This window comes from Mytilus galloprovincialis, chromosome 2, assembly GCF_965363235.1.
Source record: "Mytilus galloprovincialis chromosome 2, xbMytGall1.hap1.1, whole genome shotgun sequence".
Lineage (NCBI taxonomy): Eukaryota > Metazoa > Mollusca > Bivalvia > Mytilida > Mytilidae > Mytilus > Mytilus galloprovincialis.
In genome coordinates this window covers 35,663,696-35,687,319 of record NC_134839.1, presented here as the reverse complement: position 1 = coordinate 35,687,319, position 23,624 = coordinate 35,663,696, and the positions used below count along the sequence as shown (strand labels likewise).

General features: G+C 32.8%; 1 protein-coding gene across 3 annotated transcripts; it reads right to left on the bottom strand.

Annotated features, from left to right (window-relative positions):
- Nucleotides 1-245: 245 nt before the first annotated feature.
- On the bottom strand, nucleotides 246-22,022 carry LOC143063486 (uncharacterized). Of its 3 annotated transcripts, none has more exons than XM_076235671.1 (3): nucleotides 21,929-22,022; nucleotides 11,446-11,566; nucleotides 246-2,951 (listed from the first exon to the last, which is right to left on the bottom strand). In XM_076235671.1, the coding sequence occupies exon 3, from the start codon at nucleotides 2,945-2,947 to the stop codon at nucleotides 401-403; it is 2,547 nt and encodes an 848-aa protein (XP_076091786.1). In that variant the 5' UTR covers nucleotides 2,948-2,951; nucleotides 11,446-11,566; nucleotides 21,929-22,022; the 3' UTR covers nucleotides 246-400. The 3 variants fall into 3 exon arrangements, with proteins under 3 accessions (XP_076091786.1, XP_076091783.1, XP_076091785.1); XM_076235668.1 differs by lacking the exon at nucleotides 21,929-22,022 and adding an exon at nucleotides 16,163-16,293; XM_076235670.1 differs by lacking the exon at nucleotides 21,929-22,022 and adding an exon at nucleotides 16,158-16,282.
- Between the last annotated feature and the right edge of the window lie 1,602 nt (nucleotides 22,023-23,624).

The following is a 23,624-nucleotide window of genomic DNA, read 5'->3' as shown; positions in this document are numbered from 1 at the left end:
GTGTTTTGTTCTTCCTCAAACAGTTTTAATTTTCATTAACAACTGGAAGCTGCGTGTTCAATCATGATAAAAAAAAAAAGAAGACATCACTTAATTCCGTTGAAAGCAAACTTGAAATGGTGCCATCAGAATTAGAAAAAAAGAAATCATTCAGCACTATGTAAAATATTAAATAAAAATTAAAAAAAGCAATTGATGTGGTATAAAATGAGGACTTCAAGTTAAAAGATAGACAAACAAACCTATCATGTATTCATGGATTTTTATAGCCACCAACCTCTTTCATTCATGGCAACAAACACAATGCATCGAGGCATACATTTATAGGTAACACAGTCTAATTAATATCATCATATAAAATGAATATAAATTTCACTTGGACCGTTTTCTTATATCGTTTCTACGAATTGTGGTCATTGATTTCGTGTCTCGATGGCATATTTTTTCGCATGGTTTCAACCTGCACTTGATGTTCTCGAAGCTTTTCTTTGAGTTTACGGATTCTTTCACTTGTCTCACTTTCAGAAGCGGGTACGTGAACGCCCACTTCGGGTACTAACACCTTCGTTTTATTAGACTGTCTTTCTGATTGAGCACTTTGGGTTTCGTCATCACTCTCTGTTTCACTGCCATCATCAGGAACTCCTTTGAAAGATGATGCTGCCTTTTCATAATCTTTGATATTATTCGGTTCATTCTTTATAGCAGGTCTTGCAGGATTAGAAACTGTACTAGCCGGTTCTGTCTTTATAGTAATTCCTGGTGACGTAGATATACTAGATCTGACGTCTTTTAAAACAGAAGTAACCACTGGAGGCTGTCCGTTTGCTGCCTGAGAAGTGTTTGTTATAATGAATGTAGGAAATGGTTGTCCACTGTTAGGTGCAGTACTTCTACCAAACGGATATAAAATCGTCTGTCCTGATGGACCATTTGTTGTGGCTATGTTCGATAATAAAGGAGCTGTTACTGGTCTTAATATCGTATTCGGCAAAATCGTTGGTCTTGTGGCGGACTCTAACACATTGGCAAGAAGTGGCATTCTTTGAGTACCTTGTATATTTTGTGATGATGAAACGGAAGTGGTTTGTAATATTTGAGTAGTGCTCTGCTTTTGAATCAACACTTTATTCACAATTGGCTGCGTTTGAACATTTTGACCCTGTGATGACGCAATTAAAACAGAGTTCGAAGATTGTACTGATTGTGGTTGAGAAATGGTGTTTTCTTGTTTTGTTCCTGCTATATTCATCATAAATGTTTTTGGATTGTTAGATGCAGAAACTGTTTGTTTATTAAGAGCAATTGAAGAACCAGGTCGAGTTGCGGCAATGTCCATCACAAAGGCTTTAGGTACAACACTTTCTCCGTTAGTAGGAATCAAAACTACTTTATCTCCTACTATAAGCTGAAAAAATTTCTTAGTATTTTCCATTTTTGCAAGTTCTCCTATTGCAGATGTTAATTTTGTGTTTGTTGATGTTTTCTGTTGTGTGGTCTTTGGTATTTGTAAAGCAGTCCCTAAAGATGGAATCCCTTTACTACTAATAACCTGTGTTTTCTCTGTGTGCTTGTCTGCAAACTGATTTGCCGTTTGTATTATGTAAGACATTGTATCTGACGATACTGTTGAGTGTTTATTGTTTGGTAACATTGTCACATGAACTTTATTTCTGTCGTGATCAATGGTGCTATTTTGTTCCTCAAGTTTGTTTTGCGATGTTGAGTTATCTGAATCCTTGTTATTCGATTTGTTATTCGATATCTGTTTGTAAGGATCTTCTTTTTTATATTTAATAGTTCCAGTAAGATAGTCCTTTTCAAACTGTTGATTTGGTTTCCGCATTCGCCCTGTTAAACTACACGGAACTCTGTTATCAGCTGATGGGCTGTGATCTCGACTGCTTTGTTCATTTCTAACTATTTGATCAAGCTTTGATGGTTTCTTCAAATTACTTTGGCCGTCTGATTTTTTATGAATTGAAGTACGGCTTTCACTTGAAGCTATTTCATAAGGCTTCAATTGTGGTGGTAAACCATCCGGGCTATTTGGAGATGACATATATTTAGATGAATGAATATTTAATAACTGTCCACCATATGGTTCTAAATGCGGTGGTGAAGGATCAGCCACGTTAGTTTTCTTTTTACTCTTAGGCTTAGGTTTGGATTTTCTACTCTTTTTAGAATTTTCTAAGTCAATTTGTTCTTGAGTGCGAAGCTTCTTTTTAGTTCTAGCGGTCTGTGGGCGGCTACGTTTTTTAACTTCAGATTCAGATACAGTATGAGAAATTTTCGCTTTCCAATCTACTAGCACTGAGGTGTCGTTTATATTCACTTTTAATGTTGGTGGCAAAATGCTAACCATCTTGATATCTTCTGTTCCGGATTTTTCTACTACTTCTGGAATACACTTCTCGGCGACCGACATTACAAGGTCATGGTCAATCTGACAAGTAACTGAATCTTGCTTTATAGTCCTTCTAGATATTGACTTTTGGAATTCACGTATTTCTGTCGCCTTGAACAAAAAATCGGATGACATTAAAGAATTTGGTTTTCGTTTCCTAGATGGCCGCCTATCTACTTGATTCGTTCGATCTGTTATATTCTCTTCGGTATTTGATGACTGTTGTTCATTTTCGACAGCGGGTTCTTGCTTTACGATAGCATTGTTACAAGCTTCTGTAAGTGTGTTCCGAATATCTTTCTCAATAAAGTTTTTTACTCGTACTGAACATTTTTTAACAGGAACAGGACTGCTGCTAAGAAAATTTTGAAGATATATATCATCGTCATGTGCTTTTTGCTGTGTTTGTGAACGTTTGTCTTGTATGTTGGTGTCGTCGTTTTCGGGTATTATTTTTTCTTGGTCATCTGCCAAAGAGAAAACTGCACCAATCACGAAACCCGCGGACGAATCATCTGTTCCATTAAAGCAAGCCATTCAGCTGAAACAGTAAATAAACTTATTGAGTAAGTTGAATGGGGGTATACACATGTTATTATTATCATGGAAAGAAATATACAATTACAATTTACTTGCAATTCGTTGGTTTTAAGGATAGTATTTGTGTAAAAAAATATGAAAACCTTTCAACATAGCTCATGTCCTATTTGTGCGCATAAATTATGGATTTTGTTTTAAAATGGTCTTGTATGGGCAAGCCATACATTTACTTTGCTGCAGCCGTGAACAAGACAAACAGAAATGCAGTAAGTTGCATTTAGAGCACGATAAAGAAGCAACCGAAAAAGCTTGTCACATTTGAATATAACGTCGAAAATAATGTCTTTTGTTGAATCTAACGGTAACACTCGTATGCTTGGTAGCGACCTCGGAGTGACTTTTGTTTATAATTTTCTAAATCCCTTTTGATAACGCTCACACTTCGTATAAATACTAGAGACTCCAAGTGGGATGAATCGCTCAACTATTGAAAGTATGACATACATGTATTCATATTGATAGTAATACAATAGTGTATACGCTGGAATGTATAATTTGCTTTGCTGATTATGATTGCATATAATGTAGAAAGTCCTCAAGATTAAGGTTTACTTCACGTCACGTAACAGTACCAAGATTTAAGGTCAAATGAGACAAACCTGACAGACACCCTACCATCAGTCAATACACGTATTATAGCTGACATATTGCTTAGAGTATCCGTGAAACCTCAAGCACTTAACATTTACCATTGAACCATGAAAATGGGTTTAAGGTGAGATGAGACCTAATAGATAGACATGCTCACCTTACATCGTACAATCATTTCATAAACCAAACAGTTTTTGCAAGTACAGTTGACCTAGAACTGATAGAACCCGAAAAACGCATCTGATTGTAAAAACATTACATTAACCAATGAACCATACAATTGAGGTCAAACACAGATAAACCCTGCAAAATGGCCATGATAACCTTACAATTACTTTATACCTCAATAAAGATGTGTACACAAAACACGGGTGTTCCACTGGCACTATCATTTCTATGTTCATTGGATCGTGAAAAAGGGGGTCAAAACTCTAATTTGGCATTAAAATGAGAAAGGTCATAGCCTCGGGAACATGTGTACTAAGTTTCAAGTTGATTGGACTTCAATTCACCAAAAACTATCTTGACCAAAACTTTAACCGAAAAACTTAAACCTGAAGCGGGACAGACGAACGCAAGAACGAACGAACGCACAGACCGAAAAACATAATGCACCTAAAAGGGGCATAAAACATTTTACCCAAGTTTTATGATTTGTGAAAGAACATTATTATTACTCAATAATGGTAAAAGTGACGCTACTAAAATGTGTACTTGATTTGAGTTTTGTGGCAGTTTGTGGTAGTAAGTACTATATTTAAGTATCATAACATTTGGATGAAGTAAACTTCAGTTAGAGAACGGTAACGAAAAATTCAGCATTTTTTTCAATTTATGAAGGGTATAACTCTAGAACGGTAAAAGTGACGGCACCAAAATTCAAATTTGATTTCTGTTTTGTGGAAATTTTTGTATAGGATTCATAAAGTTTGATTGAAGCACATTAAAGTTAGGGAATGGTAACGATAAATTCAGCAATTTTTCTTTTTGTTAAGGGGCATAACTCTAGAATGGTAATATTAAGGGCACTGTAATTCAAATTTTATTTGTGATTTGTGGTAATTAGCATTGTGTATAAGTTTTATAACATTTGGTAAATGCAAACTTAAGTTAGTGAATGGAAACGAAAAATTAAGCAATTTTTTCATTTGTAAAGGGGCATAACCCTAGAATGGTAAAAGAGATACCACCATAATTCAAAGGTGATCTGCGTTTCGTTGTAATAGGCATTGTGTAAAAGTTTAATAACAATTTGTTGAGGTAAAATTAGAGTAAGGAAACCAATTTCGGGACGTACAGACGTACAAGTATTAAACTTAATGTCCCTACCCCCGTTACGGCGGGGCCATAAAACACATTAACAGAATGGTCAATTCCCTCGTATACCAACTACACTAGGGACTGAGTTGTAACTTTGTTTTAATATAATTAAAATTTAAATATATAAAAGAAAATTTATAAATATGCTAAAACAAAATGTTGAAAAACAAAAAAACAAAAACATACGACAGTGTAAGAGTAATTAATAATACATTCTACATTCAAATTAAATAGGATAACATTATTCCTTTTTAAAAGAAAGACGAAAAATACCAAATGGACATTCAACTAAAAAAAGACGAAAATAAACTGATAAAGCCACAACAGAAAGGGTCAAACAACAGTATACAAAACACAACATAGAAAACTAAAGACTGAGCAATGAATCCCAATAAAACCCGGTATGATATCAGGTACCATCAGGTTAACGTAGCGTAGAAGAAAAAAGCATGTACGAAGTTACGTATTTAAATCTAATTTCCCATACCACGGAAGGAAACAGAAACAATTATGTACAAGTATAATTTTTTGCGGAAGCATCATATTTGTCATTTTGGGACCTTTACAGCTCTTCTATGAAAGCAAACCTTTGATCAACTTGCTTGCTATGTTTGCTTGGATGTTTGCAAACAATTATGGTAGGCGGAGTTTAAGTCTATTTTATATATACTGGGATTTGATTGGACAAAAAAAATGATATGAAATGAAGTTAATGTTTATTGTCCATCAAATTCCAGTATATAGTATCAAAATACATGGTTAGATTCATCATATCAAGGAACCCCAAGAGTTCAATTTTATATGAAATCAAACAAAGTTTAATTTTGGACCCTTTGGACCTCAATGTGGACCAATTTAAAAAATAGCCCCAAAATCAAAAAAACTTAATACACGGTTAGATTCAGCATATCAAATTACCCAATATATTCAATTTTTGTTGAAATCAAACAAAGTTTAATTTTGGACCCCGATTTGAACCAACTTAAAAACTGGGCCCATAATCTAAAGTCTAAATACATGTTTAGATTTCAGAACCCAAAGAATTCAATTTTTGTTAAAATCAAAATAAGTTTAATTTTGAACCCTTTGGACCTTAATGTGGACCCATTTGAATACGGAACCAAGAATTAACCAGATGCTCCGCAGGGCGCAGCTTTATACGACCGCAGAGGTTGAACCCTGAACGGTTGGGGCAAGTATGGACACAACATTCAAGCTGGATTCAGCTTTAAATTTGGATTGTGATTAAATAGTTGACACAGCATAGGTTTCTGACACAGAATGAATGTGGTCTAATAGACTTAAAATTTGTTTTTTGCCTTTGAGCAATTCACTATGCTGTTGAATATTAATCCTCTCAAAAAAATGTTTGAAGAAATTTTCTTTTTATGTATAAATCTGAAATGAGAAAAATTGAACCCCCCCCCCCCCCCGCAATTTTTTTTTTTCACATCCCCCTTTCCCTTATTCCAAAACTGATCTCAATTCAAATTTCTAATGGAGTTTGCAACAATAACTACTCATTTAAATACATCATAAAATATTAAAATGTAAAAAAAGTGATTGTAATCACTGAATGGTAAAGATTGTTTTAATTTATCAGTTGGTAGTGAATATACATTGTATATTGTATAAAACAATGATTTAAGTTGATTCAACTACTATTCTGGACAAAGAAAGATAACTCCTATTGAAAAATTCTTGCTATTGCGCAATATTGTGCAATTAGATATTTCTTGCTATTGCGCAATACTGTGCAATTGAAAATACTTGCTATTGCACATTACTGTGCAATTGAAGATTTCTTGCTATTGCTGAATACTGTGCAATTTTTGTGAAAATCAAACTTAGTTTAATTTTGGACCCTTTGGACTTTAATGTAGACCAATTTGAAAACGGGACCGAAAATTAAGAATCTACATACACAGTTAGATTTGGCATATCAAAGAACCTCAATTATTCAATTTTTGATGAAATCAAACAAAGTTTAATTTTGGACCCCGATTAGGACTAACTTGAAAACTGGGCCAATAATAAAAAATCTAAGTACATTTTTAGATTCAGCCTATCAAAGAACCCCAAGGATTCAATTTTTGTTAAATCAAACTAAGTTTAATTTTGTACCCTTTTGACCTTAATGTAGACCAATTTGAAAAAGGGACCAAAAATTAAGAATCTACATACACAGTTAGATTCGGCATATAAAAAAAACCCAATTATTTAATTTTTGATGAAATCAAACAAAGTTTAATTTTGGACCCTTTGGGCCCCTTATTCCTAAACTGTTGGGACCAAAACTTCCAAAATCAATCCCAACCTTCCAAATGGTCATAAACCTTGTGTTTAAATTTCATAGATTTCTATTTACTTATACTAAAGTTATGGTGCGAAAACCAAGAAAAATGCTTATTTGGGCCCCTTTTGGCCCCTTATTCCTAAACTGTTGAGATCTCAACTCCCAAAATCAATCCCAACCTTCCTTTTGTGCTCATAAACCTTGTGTTTAAATTTCATTGATTTTTATTTACTTAAACTAAAGTTATTGTGCGAACACCAAGAATAATGCGTATTTGGGCCCTTTTTGGCCCCTAATTCCTAAACAGTTGGAACCAAAACTCCCAAAATCGATCCCAACCTTCCTTTTGTGGTCATAAACCTTGTGCCAAAATGTCATAGATTTCTATTTTGTTTTAACTAAAGTTATAGTGCGAAAACCAAGAAAATGCTTATTTGGGCCCTTTTTGGACCCTTTTTCCTAAACTGTTGGGACCAAAACTTCCAAAATCAATCCCAACCTTCCTTTTGTGGTCATAAACCTTGTGTTTAAATTTTTTATAGATTTCTATTTACTTAAACTAAAGTTATAGTGCGAATCCCAAAAGTCTTTGGACTACGATGACGACGACGCAGACGACGACGCCAACGTGATACCAATATACGACCAAAAAATTTTCAATTTTTGCGGTCGTATAAAAATCTAAATACACGGTTAGATTCGGAATATCGAAGAACCCCAATAATTCATTTTTTTATGAAATTATACAAAGTTTAGTTTTGGACCCTTTGGACCACAATGTGGACCAATTTAAAAACGGGCCTAAAATCCAAAAACTTTATACACGGTTATATTCAGCATATTAAAGAGCCCAAAGAATTCAGGAATAAAACCCCATTAAATTGGTCAAGAAATAATTTCTAAACAGTTAGAGCCATAACCCCCAAAATCAATCACAACATTCCTTTTAAGGTATGGAACCTTGTGGTACAATTTCAGAGAGCTCCGTACACTTCCACACAAGTTATTGTCTGGAAACTAGAATAAAAATGCTTACTTGGACCCCTTTTAGGCCCTTAATTCCTAAACTGTTTGGACAATAACCGCCAAAATCAATCCCAACCTTCAATTTGTGGTTTCAAAGCTTGCGTTTAAATTTCATAGAGATCCATTAACTTAAACTAAAGTTATTGTCCGGAAACTAAGTGTTTTCGGACGACGCAGACGACGACGACGTTGACGTGATGCCAATATACGATTGCAAAATGTGTGTTTGCGGTCTTATAAAAAGGCATCCTATATATATGATGGATGGCTGTTCAATGTCCAGTAGCAAATCAGGGCGATAACATGTTAATATGATATGAATACAAATAATGCATTTTACTGACCGACACGTTGAACCGACCACGCTCTGCTCATACAACCAAATCTAAGTCTTTGGTATGACCCGGCTATGTTCCGTACCTTCGACCTCTGCACTCGGATTGAGTCTGCTTGGACGAGAGCAAAGAAGCGATGTCATCATGTGTGTGTGTGTGGTTTTTTTTTATAGTCACGGTCGAAAAGATGGACGGAGTTTAGAAGCATAATTACGCCATATAGGACTTTTGGAGGAAAAAGGTAAATTCAATTGATGTGAGTCGTGTATGCTTATTTATCTGATTTTCATATAGATCTTGCTTTTCTGATCAATTTTGACTTTTAAAGTTTCTATTTATGTGAAACCGTTTTCAAGATAGTTATATTAGAAGTACATCCTGACTTTAAACAGGCACATACATACAGTCCCAAGTCAGGAGCCTGAAATTCAGTTGTTGTCGTTTGTTGATGTGTTACATGTTTGTTTTTCGTTCATTTGTTGTTCATAAATAAGGCCGTTAGTTTTCTCGTTTGGATTGTTTTACATTTGTCATTTCTTTCCTTTTTATAGCTGACTATGCGGTCTGGGCTTTGCTCAATGTTGAAGGCCGTACGGTGACCTATACTAGTAGTTGTTAATTTCTGTGTCATTCTGACTCTTGTGGAGAGTTGTCACATTGGCAATCATACCACATCTTATTTTTTATAAAATAAAGAGCAATAACACCTATAAGATGTTGACAATCTATTCCGGTCATGTTAAATAACGTCTTTTTTTATTTTTTTTTGTACCTAAAAATTAACATAATAGACAACAACGCATAAACAAATAGTCATTTAAGGATTCAACTGACGATTTCGACCATATCGTATTAATTGTAGATCTGGTCTTACTGGTCATTGTTGCTTCTTAAAGTTTTTCACTCTCTTAGAGTTTTCAATGTAATAGCTAAAATCGAATAAAAATTGAAAAATACATCATTTCAAGGCAGTATATGTATCATATCTTTAAAATTGGTAGTGATATTTAGGCCAAATTAGCGCCTTATTGCCCCTACTCCTTTTTCAAAAGTTAACGAACTACGACGACAGAAACAGACGCTAAGTGATAGGATAGGCTATCACTGGGCCGTGATTTGTAATAGAGGATAATGCAACTTAGTAGTGATAATGCAACTTAGTAGTGATAATGCATCCTCCATTAGCAGACGGGTAGATATATCTTGTTAATCTAGGAGGCGTAAATCATTTGTACGTTAATTCTGTATAAATCTTAATACATTAACGATTGTGAAAATTTGAAATGAAAAGCTTTTCAAAACAAAAAGATACAGAATAAGCATGGATGAAATTAAAATGCACCAAATATATACATTTAACTACATAATATGACATAGAAGTTTCATACGATTCCGTAATTTTTATTGACTTTTGCATTATAGCTTTTATTTCCGTATAAAATGCATTACATATGACTGCACGTGCAAGCTAGTACGTGACAACGTTAAAACAATACACAGCAAAACAATCAATAAAGCTAGTTCCATTGAGTTCATGGTTCTAAGAATCGAATGCCTCTTTTTTTAAATTTAGAGTGGTGAAAAGGCGTATCTAACATGTGCAAATTATTAGTATGTGGCAGAACATCATAATGGGAACTCAGAAGCTTGACTATCGGCCCTCGAACGTGCAGCTCAAATATCCGCCTCGGGTGTTTTGCTCAATTATCGGCCTCGGGCGTGTGGCTTAAGCAAAATAAAAACTTGGTAATTAATCGCATAATGTGAAGACATAACCGAAATAAAAGAAAATTGATCATACCCGTGGTCATCTATGTCACAGATAGTGTGTAATCATTGAGCCCGCAGAGTTTCAAATACATGTAATGAAATCATTTAAAATCATTGGTTAACAATTTGGTTCAACTGAACATAATCATGTATTGGCTTAAATATCTACATGTATATACATTGTATAGTCATATGGGCATGTTTTTTTTTCTTTTACAATTCCCGTATTTTTAAAATTAACAAAGAGTTGGGTTTTTTATTCGTTTGGTTATCACCGAAGTCCTTGGCTCAATGCCAAGTGTTTTAATCTTTTGCAAAAACATTAACCCTAGTTCCTACACTTTATATTATTTCCCTCATAGATGTAAGGCTCTGCAACTAAGGAAAAGTCTTTTATCAAAGTCGAAATATCATATGTCAGCAATCACATACTGCGTGTTTTCCCCCAAATCTTACTAACTTGCGATCTGCCCTTACTTCCCTTTTTGTAAATTAACTGTACGCCGAGCTCCGCAATTAATAACTTACGTGGAACAAGAACTTATTAATCAAGAACCATTTATAGCGTATCTACCCTTAGTACCCTAACATATTTATAGACATTTTGGGTTTATAGTCGTCCGAACATTTTTTATTCATCACTTTTCAGTCTTGAACATGTTCCTATATTATAAACAAACCATTTCTACAAGTGAAATACTATCAGTATTTTTTTCTTTACAAATCGGACAGGAAATAAATGCATATTTTGTTGGTGTCTGATCCTTTCTGAAATAAGCACATTTCTTCGCCGAAATTTTTTTATTGGGCAAATTCGTTACGGAACTCTTGAACTCTTTTTGTGAACCGTCGTTGTCATTGCTTAAGGTTGTCAACGTTGTTTTTTTTTTTTTTTTTTTTTTATTTATTATTTTTATAACTTGTTTTTGTTTGGCAATGGTGTTGCCTGTTAATTTTAAGGAATTCTTCGTAGCCTCAACCAAATATTGAATATACAGACCTGTTGGTGACCCTCTGCTGTTGTTTTTTATTTGGTCGGGTTGTTGTCTCTTTGACACATTCCCCATTTCCATTCTCAATTTTATGTAGATTCTTACCCTTTCTTACTAAATTATAAATATAATGTGATATTCAGCCGTGTTGGGGATTTTAACAAACAAAAAACTACTCTTTGTCTTTGATTCTTGGAGGATGCTTGGTACTCAGTTTCGATCAAACCTGTAAGATAAAAACAAAATGCTGTGCATAAGTACATAGTAAGGCAAGTTACGACAAGCAACCATGGCGTACGAAATATAAAAACAGATAATGATTTGTGTTTAAAGTATGAAGCAAAATCAAAGTTTGTGTAGAACTTACGGAAGTATATGTGTGTAGTGTATATAAGTTTTTAGCAATGTGTTCCTGTCAATTTTTTTTATATATTATAAATATGTAAGATGACTCAATGAATTAACAACGATTTTATTCCAAAATTGAAAAGCATCTTACATCGTTAAGCACTCAAATATTTGTTATCACATTCTGTAAACACGAAACAAATCACTGCCATGAAAGCTTTATGAGAACATCAAATGACCTAACTCCTTGTTTATGAGCTGATTTTAATGGGCATTAGAGACAAAATGCATCGCATAAATTGTCAATCACTCAAAAATTAAGATTGTCATAATTCCTACACCCGACTGGCAAGTTTGCTTAAAAAATTAATAACAGATATCCCCACAAAAGCATTTATAAAAACGAACTCACAGGTATCTTACATACACGATCGTGTATCTTATAATAATGTACATGTTTAAGATATCATGATAGTCCTGCTTCACAATAAACTTACAGACACAAAGCCAACGCTCAATGTTTGGAAAATTCTCTATATTGAATAGAATAGAATTCTTTATTTTGATTCTACAGTAAACAAGAATGTGTCCATAGTACACGAATGCCCCACTCGCACTATCATTTTCTATGTTCAGTGGACCGTGAAATTGGGGTCAAACCTTTAATTTGAAAGATCATATCATAGGGAACATGTGTACTAAGTTTCAAGTTGATGTAACTTTAACTTCATCAAAAACTACCTTGACATTAAACTTTACCCTGAACTTTGCACTATCATTTTCTATGTTCAGTGGACCATGAAATTGGGGTCAAAACTATAATTTTACATTAAAATTAGAAAGATCATATCATGGGGAACAAGTGTACTAAGTTTCAAGTTGATTGGACTTCAACTTCTTCAAAAACTTCCTTGACCAAAAACTTTAACCTGAAGCGGACGGACAAACGGAGGCACAGACGGACGGACGAACGGAGGCACAGACCAGAAAACATAATGCCCCTCTACTATCGTAGGTGGGGCATAAAAAAAAACATACAAACACAAGCTCTCTTAGCTATGGTGCTCGTTTTGTCGAATATTAAAACGTATACAAACATGACAAAAGAAATAGATCAATACTTTTTGCCTGTTACATTTAAGTAAAATTTCGTTTATACAGTAACAAGCCTGGATGTGTGGTCCTGTTACGAGGCGGATAGACTGAAGTGTTATCCATATTAATAACATTTTGGTACATGTTTATATAACAACAATAATTGCGGACAGTATAAACGGTGTGTTCTCATTTCGCCTTAGCTGTGAATTCCAGGTAAAAAAGGTAAAAGATATACTAAGGCCAGATGGGAATTAAACTAAGGCGAAATGTGAATTTAGATAAAAAAAATATTAAATAAACAAATTAAACCTCTGTGTTTTTATAGCAATTTTAACAACATTGAATAAGGGAATTTTTTCTCTTTAATAATTATTTTTAATAAAAGTGACAATTTTGTGACAATTTATATGATAAACATAACCATTACAGGGAATAGTCAGCGTAACTTTAAATAAACAATGTACGGACTAGACTCTCCGGACAATTATTTTTCAATGATAGAAAAAATATATATACTTGTTTCAATTCACATCTCATCATGCTCATGTAAACGTGAAATAATGAAAAAAGAAGGGATGCACTCTGATATATATTACATCATTATGTCCATTCCCTTGCCTGTTCTTGATCCATATGATAAAATGCAATAATGTCACCCGACACCGTCTTTTATTTACATTTCATTTTTACCATCTTTTAATGACAACAAGAATTAAGTCAAAATTAGTAGAAATGAGTTATTTAGTTTATTAGTTAAGTTTGTTTTATAACAACAATAAAAAAAATCTACTGATGATTACAAAACATGAAATCCCTCAATTATTCAAACAATGTTTTTTAAGAGTTTACAGTATCATGCATTTTATTTTTCTATTCATTATTAAATTCTCATTTGTATTTATTCAGTGACAAATAAAGTATGCGTTTTTCTCTAAAAGAAAAAAAAAACAATAACGTTTTTCACCTGCAGATTTTTTGTTAATTGTTTTATAGAAGATGATATGTGATATTTTTTCTATTGTGTCTTGTTATATTGTTTTTGTTTCATCTTAAACAATATACTTTACAATAATAATTTCCAACAACATACATAAACATTAAAGTGTTTAATTATAAAAATTAATTTATTTCTTTAGACGGGCATAGAATAAATGTTATGAAACCGTTATCATATACATATTCAATACATATTAAAGGGGTACAAGTCAAATCGGCACCTGGTCAAATCGGCACCCATAGAAAAAGTCAAATCGGCACCTGGTTAAATCGGCATCTAGTCAAATCGGCACCTATTTAAAGTCAATTCGGCATCCAATAATATTTGATATAATATATGGGACTGGGACTATTATGCTAAGTTAGTAATTTAAGTATACTAGCATAATAGTCCCAAATATATATAGATATTTCTAAAAATGTATAAATTCGATCATGATTTATTTTGTTAAAAAGCATCAAGCTGTAAAAATACAAAAGTTGATCATTTAAAGTTTTCTCAACATTATGTGACTGATGTTTTCATGGTTTTGATAAATTTTCTTTTCAATTAATAAATAACTTTAATCAAGTACATAGTGAAAACACAATGTAACACCAGCTTTTGTTTCGCATATTTCTGTCATATTTTCACAACTACTAGAACACACCCGTGATATCGCGGGTCCGTCACTGAATTAAAGTATATAACTATGCGCAAGCCTTATTTTAGTATTAGTATTGTCATCTGATAAAGTCATGCCGATTATAAGATACACAGTTTTCTCTGCTTTCAAATCTTTCTGTTTGAACCCGTCGAACTGGGACTTATCAATTATTGGTAATATTAATTATTTGGAAAACAAAAGGTCCTGGAATGGAGTATTGTTTAATCAACAGCATTGTCCTATATTAGTGATAAATAACAGTGGCGGATCCAGCCATTTTAAAAAGGGGGGTTCCCAACACAGAGTAAAGGGCTGGTTCCAACTATATGCTCCCATTCAAATGCATTGATCGGCCAAAAAAAGGGAGGGTTCCAACCCCCGGAACCCCCCCCCCCCTTGAATTCTTTGATTCGCTGTTTTACGTCCTGTGATTATGACCCGTGTATATAGCATATTAATCCTGAATACACTGTTTGTTGGTGCGCCTGTCAGATGCGGAACGTACAGATAAGGTAACAGGTAACAGGTGAATATACTATAGGTATCAGTATTGGACTCGATATATGTCATATGTGGTATCAGGAAAATAAAAATTCGAATGTAAACTATTCAGGTATCCTCATTTCCATTGTGAGGACAAGGATAATAGCATGAAATGTTAGGTTAAAGTATATAAATTTGAATTTAAAGATTGAACTAGAACATTTTTAAAGATAAACTTGTATCACCTGGTGTAAGAAAATGTGTGTCAAAAAACTTATAACTTGTACAAAAACCCTGTACAAATTATAAATTGTACAAAGTTATATTTTGTACACATCATATATTAAACAAATTTAACATGGGTGCCGAATTGACTACATCAAGTGCCGATTTAACCAGGTGCCAATTTGACTAGGTGCCGATTTGACTATACTGGGTGCCGATTTGACCAAGTGCCGATTTAACCAGGTGCCGATTTGACTAGAATTCTAAAGTCATTATTTATATTACTATTTTAGCTTGTTTACGTTTTCATAAAAAGAACATTTGATCTCCATATATCGATCTGTAGGCAATGATAAACATATTTCAACAGAAATATACTCGTAACCTCCAAATATCGTGTAAATGAGGGAAATCACTTTCAATAATAACTTGGACATCGACCCGGAAAGATTTACTATTGTACACCGTGTTGTTTCCTTTTTTAATCAGAACAATTCTATAAATAGTTGCTATATAGCTACTACTAAAAATACCAGTTTATAACTATAAACAAATACAATCCTGCCAGTAGCTGTTTGACTAATATCTCTTTTAAATTTGTTTAAACAATGGTTTTCTTCAAATAATAAATCATATTTAGCATTAAGTTATTACGAACAAGCCATAATATTGCTAATCGACATGATCGTCAGAAGTTTGTTGACCTTATTCACGAGTTCAAAATGGCGGACTTTTGTTTACAATATTACCTGAACACGTTGAGAGCATTACTTAACTGTGCAAGTTCACATATTTAATACTAGGACACAAAATTTAAGCAAGGCAATATAAGTTTATTAAAATAAAAATAAAAATAAAATATATATATATATATATATATGAAACCGATATGATGAAAATGAATTCGGTAAGACATAATTTTGAAGGAAATGTAAAATAAAAAAAGACAAATATTCTCTGTTGATTTTTAGCATACGACTTGATTTTTATACCACACTGTCATTTATAAAATGCAAATACTTTACGTTGTGTTGAAAGTCTCCTTGGATATTGTGTTCGTCCATCGCAATAGACGATAAGATCTGCTGTTCCATTAGATTCGTACTTTTTCAGTATTTTTTATCAATGTAAATTTGTCAAAATGGCGGATTTGTAGTTTCCGGTATAATCTCAGGAAGTACCGTATCGCCAGTTTTTCACGGTAAAATTTTTGCATAAATAATTTTACTTACTCAGTGTTTAATATATATAAATTGAAAATCAATGTTGTTTTTTCAGTAGTTATACATAATGAAATAATTATCTGAATTTTAGGATGATTACAAGGATGTTATGGTAGTTAATCATCATTTTGTTACGGATTAATTGATGATGCATACATTTAAAGTATATATATATCATTTTATATATTAAGGGAAACTAATTCATGAAATGAATACCAATAATTGACGAAAAGAAATTAAGGGAAACTAATTCATGAAATGAATACCAATAATTGACGAAAAGAAATAAAACAACCAAGCAAATAAAAAGAAACACGAAGATTCTGTATTTTACTGCGTCGTGGTATGTTCTCCTGTTTGTTTGCAGCTTACACAATTAGGTTGGAATAAACACGGTACCTTCGTTATTCGTAAATTTGAATGTAATAATATTTATCTATACTTATGTTATACTTATATTAATATAACATTCTACAAATTAATCCTGCTACTAAATGTACCCTTTAAATAAGATGCTATGAGAAAAAGACAAAGGACGAACAATAACATGGTCTACAAAAAATTTCACAGAGAATCAAAGTAACAATAATCCGGATCACCAAGATCACCACTCTGGGAAATGGCACCCTTGTGTTGCACCTGTCTTCTAAAAGTAAACGTTCCGTGACAGGTCACATACATATAGTAATTTCGCTAGAGGAAAGGACTGTGGCTGCATCAATCAAACGGCTTGGTACATTTATTAAGCTTTTCTACCTTACTTACTTGCACTCATAAACGGCATATATAATAACTATCCCGTTAAATCTAAATCAGCAAGTGAACGTGAACATGGTTAACAAGGAAGTACATTTTAAACAAATGAAGTTTAATGAACGTCATAAACTTTGTTGAGTTTCCGATCTTTTGTTCATAGATATAGGAAGATGTGGTATGAGTGCCAATCAGACAACTCTCCATCCAAGTAACAATTTATAAAAGTAAACCATTATAAGTCAAGCCGAGGTACGGCCTTCAACACGGAGCCTTGGCTCACACCGAACAGCATGTAATTGATTACACGCAATCAATCGAGAGAAAAAACAATGAAGAGTCTTGCCGTCCTCGTCACAAAGTTTTTTTTAGCTACATTTCACTTGAACGATTACTTTTACCTGCACACTTGCTGAAATAACTAGAAAGATTATATAAATTGTTAAATCTGAGACACAAAAAGGTTTTGTGCAGTAACGAGAATATTGAAGAAAAGGTAGAAATAGTATCAAATTCGTTTATTTATTTCACGAGCATCGCGATGGACATTTACAAAAGAAGTTTTTGAACTTAAATATCAGAGTTTCCGTTTGTGTTCTTTTGTGTACACCAACATTATATATACGCCACATTTTGTTATGACAACTTTATGAAACAAATTCAAAAGCCGAAACTTGCGATTTGCAACTAAAAACAGATATTTAATCAATTATTTGCTAAATGCTTTCTAAAAAAAAATCTTTGTTTTCTCATGGAAAATGAACTTGAAACCATTTTAAAAAAACCTCCTCAAAGTGAGGAATGTGTAGCATCAGTAAACAATTAATTACGACTGGTTTAAAACTGTAAAACCGGAATTATTCTTAGATTATTGCAATTCTAGGGAACATCGATAGTTGATTGCTCTTACTGGCGTTCCCGGCATTTCAAATATTTTTGGGAGTTAAAATATAGGCCTTTTCTTTCCGTAATAAAAAGGAATCAATTTAAATGTGTAGTTTTGTTCAGAAATCAGAAAACAATTAAATCACACTTGTATACCTTTTTTGGCTATCCATGACGAAATATATATGGTGGGATAGAATACTTAAAATTATAAATTATTGAATTAGTATAGAAAAATGCTCGTTTTTTCTTAACCCTTGCACAATAAGTTAAAATAAATCAGATCTGGCAATCGTTTGAAGCAATATTCAAGTAACCAAATCAGCTTTGATATCTTTTCTTATATCCTTATGACTGGATTAATTTTACAAGTGTTTCGTTATTTTTATACATTGTGAATTAAACTGTATTATGTTATTTCGTAGGTCTCATCTTGCATAATAAAGAAATGACAAAAAACAACAACATTATTATGTGTTTGGAGTTTTACCAGCTCCCTCCCCACGAGTGACTCCCGTCATTCGTGCTAATTTAGACATGAAAGAGGTGTAAATTTGTAGGAATTTTTTTTAAAGTAATATAATCCATAACTCAGTAAAGATTGAAATAATATTTTATTTTATTTATCTTTAATCCAGTCTGCCTTTCTACTTTATTTTATTTATCTTTAATCCAGTCTGCCTTTCTACTTTATTTTATTTATCTTTAATCCAGTCTGCCTTTCTACTTTATTTTATTTATCTTTAATCCAGTCTGCCTTTCTACTTTATTTTATTTATCTTTAATCCAGTCTGCCTTTCTACTTTATTTTATTTATCTTTAATCCAGTCTGCCTTTCTACTTTATTTTATTTATCGTTAATCCAGTCTGCCTTTCTACTTTATTTTATTTATCTTTAATCCAGTCTGCCTTTCTACTTTATTTTATTTTCCTTTAATCCAGTCTGCCTTTCTACTTCTGTTTTAATATTTTGAACACTCAACAGACAAAGAGGTATTCTGAATCTTAGATTATCATTTATTGTTTATGCATTGATCTATCCCAAAATTAGATATTCCATATATTTAATCAGTAGCTGTTGGAGACGATCATTTGATAGTGAATAGCATTGACGGATAAGAAATGAAAATTAACATTGTACCCCCAAAAATGGCATAGATGTGTTCAAAAGTGACAAAAAATAAGCGATGCTCGTAAAGACGAAAATGAATTACATATATCGACTGAAAAAAATCCTGCTTCCGCCCCCTTCCTCTCCCTCAGAATATTAAATGATTGTCTTCTTAGTAATCTTAGATATTCAACATTGAAAATATCTTGTTTGTTACAAATATATACCATTAATTCATGGGAAAGGTAAGCAGATCTCGCTGCTCTACATGTGACATTCGTCGTGTTGCTCATGTAAATCTTATACACAAATCCCGAACTTTTTAAAATAGTATAAGAGGTTTAAATCTGAGTAACAACATTTGAAGAAATAACTTCCAACTCAGTGCAGGCTTGAGTTTGTATCTATATTCTTCACATGTACATGGTGTATCAACGCATTTTTAAATATAGAAAAATTCTCCTTTTCAGTACTAATGACAGGGAAAAGGTTGTTAAATTTACTTTTTCAGAAAAATAGTTCATCAGAAACAGAGCGGAAAAATACAAAGCGAAAACACATAAGTTTCTTATATCTAGAACCCAAAAATGATAAATTTATTTTATAGAGACGAATTTTTAAAAAAATGTTTGCGTTTGTAAGACAGAATAAAGTGTTTGCACTTAGACATGTTAGAATTCAAACAAAACGACGAAAAACTAAATCAATGTTAATAGAAAAAGATGTAAATAATTTGTTCCAGTACTGTGCTAAAGAAATAAGTGATAACGAAAGATACCATTTATCACATATGCACATTTCGACGATTCATGTTTTTAAATTAGTATTATAATGCTTGAAACTAAATGGTTGTTAAACTAAAAAAAAGTCAAAAGTTTTCAGTGCAGATAACAATCCAAATGTCAGAAAAGAAAATAGTAAAGCCATTCTAAATGGAGGCAATATTAATATAAAGATCAGAACATGTGGTATGATTTCTAATGAGACAAATATCTACAAAAGTTTAAATGAAGTGGATGTAAGCAATTATAGGCAACCCGCTCACCGTAAAACCTTCAACAATGAAAAACCTCATATCATATAGTTGGCTATAAAGTACTCGTCATGAAAAATGTAAAACTATTCAAACGAGAAAATCAACGACACATTTCAAAACAGGACAATTTTCTAAAAACAAATATCAGTCGACAGACACGAACCAACAACAACCACTGAAGAACTACGTGACAGGCTCAGAGTCCTGACTTGGAACATGTACATAAAGAATGTGGGGCGTTAAACATATTTGTGAGCAGTCAACCCTCCCTCTAACATGGGACAGCAGTGTAACAACACAATATAAGAACAAACTGTAAAACTTAGTACTTAGCAATTGGCTCAACTCACAAGATATATAGGTGTGATGCACCAAAACAAAACATGCATAAAAGCAATAGAAACAAAACACCCCAGGTGCGGGGTTTTCTCGCCGTGTTGAAAAACCATCGGTGGCCTTTGGCTGTTTTCTGCTCTTTGGTCGGGTTATTGTATCTTTGACACATTCCCCATTTCCATTCTCAATTTTACTGATATCAGTGCAACATTATTTGTTTTATATTAATGTGTCTAGTTGTACCCTTTTTGATTGCTTAATTGTGTTTGTGACTATCTAGCGGGGACTGCCTGTGTGTGGTAGTTCGTGTCCTGTTGAAGACCATGTGGTAAGCTCTATGTCTTTTCGTGCATTGAATTTGCTTGAATTGTGATGTATCCGTGTAATTGCCCTATACTTTTCATATATCCAGTGGAGCAGGATCTGCTTACCCTTCCGAAGCACCTGAGATCACCCCTAGTTTTTGGTGGGGTTCGTGTTGTTTATTCTTTAGTTTTCTATGTTGTGTCATGTGTACTATTGTTTTTCTGTTTGTCTTTTTCATTTTTAGCCATGGCGTTGTCAGTTTGTTTTAGATTTATGAGTTTGACTGTCCCTTTGGTATCTTTCGTCCCTCTTTTAATATGTATACATATATTATCATCATTATTTTATATAGACACATACTAGTAGTCAACCAGAGCTATCAAAAACAACAGGTAAACGATGGTCTCAGCTCGACTGGCCTTTTAAATACAGTAAATTCATAAGTATCACAATAATAAGAAATCGCATTATGATATCTGATGTATAGGTATGAAGATTTTTCGAAATCGTAAACAGTGATCTCACATGGGAGGCCACTCTTAAAAAATTACAGTAATGAATGCGTGCAATAATTTCTGAATTCAAAGAAGTCAGACGAGTAACAGGTTATAAACTGACTTGGATTGGTATATACATGTACATGTACCAAATCAAGCGTTAAAACAAGTTAATTTGTTTATGTATGCTGTATACAAATTATAATTGTGCGATTGACCATGGACATAATAAATTAAAAAAAAAGAAGTTTTTTTGGTTAAAATAAATTGATTGACTTGGGGTCACCGTGCTTGGGGTACAAACCTCAGCTTCCCTAATTAATCAAAATGGCTGCTTCCTAATGGGATCTATGTACGCAAAACATAACATTGACAATGATTGAACCAATCCTTCACTGTAAAAATATCATACCTTTATAAAAGTATATTTAGCGAAATATTTACATGACATCCCAATTTAATAACACCCATGACAACACTTAAATTATCATAGTATTCGAGATAAGAAGGTTTTGCTTTAAATATAATATTAAATATGCTCAGACAAAAATTAAAAATTGCTATAGTCTTCACACTTGCACATGAATAACCTGTATTTCAAATATATCCTGAAGATTAAATGACCCCTTTTAAACAATATTTACCAAACTTGCTCTAAGTAAAAGTCGAAGTTATTATAGAATCTTTTAACACCTTCAGGTATAATGCGCTAGCCAAGGTAGGAAACAACAAAATGGCGAACAATTGTATAAATACATTTATCTCCCTTGACCATGCACTCGGGTATAAATACGTTTGTTAAGATTAAACTACTTTAAATCTCAATCAACTTTAGATCTTTTTATTAACATTTGATTTTTCATCTTTTATCAGAATTATCGTACATCATGGACATGGAATAATGTTTTACACTTTAAGAAAAGTCATATACATGGAAATATATGTATCTGACGATAAATATCATAGTCCATTTTGAAGAACTTTCGTTTTCAGATCTATTTAAAGAGACAAACAGTTGACATACTTTATAAGCACAACAGGGACAATACAGACAATGAAAGCGTAAAGTGAGTTTGCAAAGATTTCAGTACGTTGCAATTTATAAATTAAATATTTGAATATTAAAACATAAAACTTTATGCAACTTATTACTTCCGGTTTGCCTTTAGCTTTGAATCTTGGAAAACGATAACACTGAAAACATACTTGTAGAAGGATATTTAATTTTAAAAAGTAAAGTAATAAAAAAAAACGAACTCTGAGGAAAAATTCAAAACGGAAAGTCGATCCTCAATCAAATGGTAAAATCAAAAGCTCAAACATGTCAAACACATCAAACGAACGGATAATATCCCAAACAGAAAAATAAATGAACAAATTGCTTTATTCAAATCTCTTTCAAATCGTGATTCTGCGATTTGTTAGTACCATTTGCCTGCGATTCATCAAACAAATCATAAAACTGATTTCTTTGTGATTTCTTTCAATTGTATGATTTGTAAGCAATTTGTTTCTGTTTTTGTGTGATTTCTTTATGATTTGTTTACTTAGAATATCGTATGAAATGATTTGAAAGAGATTTGTTAACTTTGTTAGCTGGAAGGGTGTAATTTCGTTATGATTTGTTAACATTGAATATCATATGAAATGATTTGAAAATGATTTGTTAACTTTGTTAGCTATCATGGTGTGATTCATTGATGGTTTGCTTCAATGAATAAATGTTAATGCATTCCAATTTTCTTTGTTTATCTCTCTGACTTCCGGTTGAGGTCAAATTCAAATTTCAAATACTGTTCTATATCAACTGAACAAAGAAGGTTGCAAGATAAGGAGTTTTATTCAGTCTATGAAAGATGACGGTGGTAAGGAATCTCAGTTATTTATTTATAATTTCACATTTTTAACTAATACTATTTAAACGTTAACCTTTAAAATTTGGAAACTGTGCCTCTCAGTATCTCTTTATAATCATGATAATTTTGTGCTGTAAGGATTAATTTTCAAAATAAAAATGTGTAAAAGATGTGTAAACAGACCGAAACATTCATTTACAGAGTAGCTTCCCGAGCCAGCAGACAAAATTCACTGGCAAGTTTAATGTTTTAATTGTTCATGATGTTTACTGACCAGGTCCCGGGAAAAATGGACAAAGCTTTATTACAATGTAGCAGGGACCAAGACTAAGAACCATCACCTATTCGACACCATTCTACTAAGTACACGTGGTTGCCCATGTTTTTATTCAAATTTCGTAATAGTCCAATCGGGAGAAAAGTAAGAGAAACCTATACACAGAGCGAACAATTCATCCCTCATGGCAACCAAAGATAGTATTCC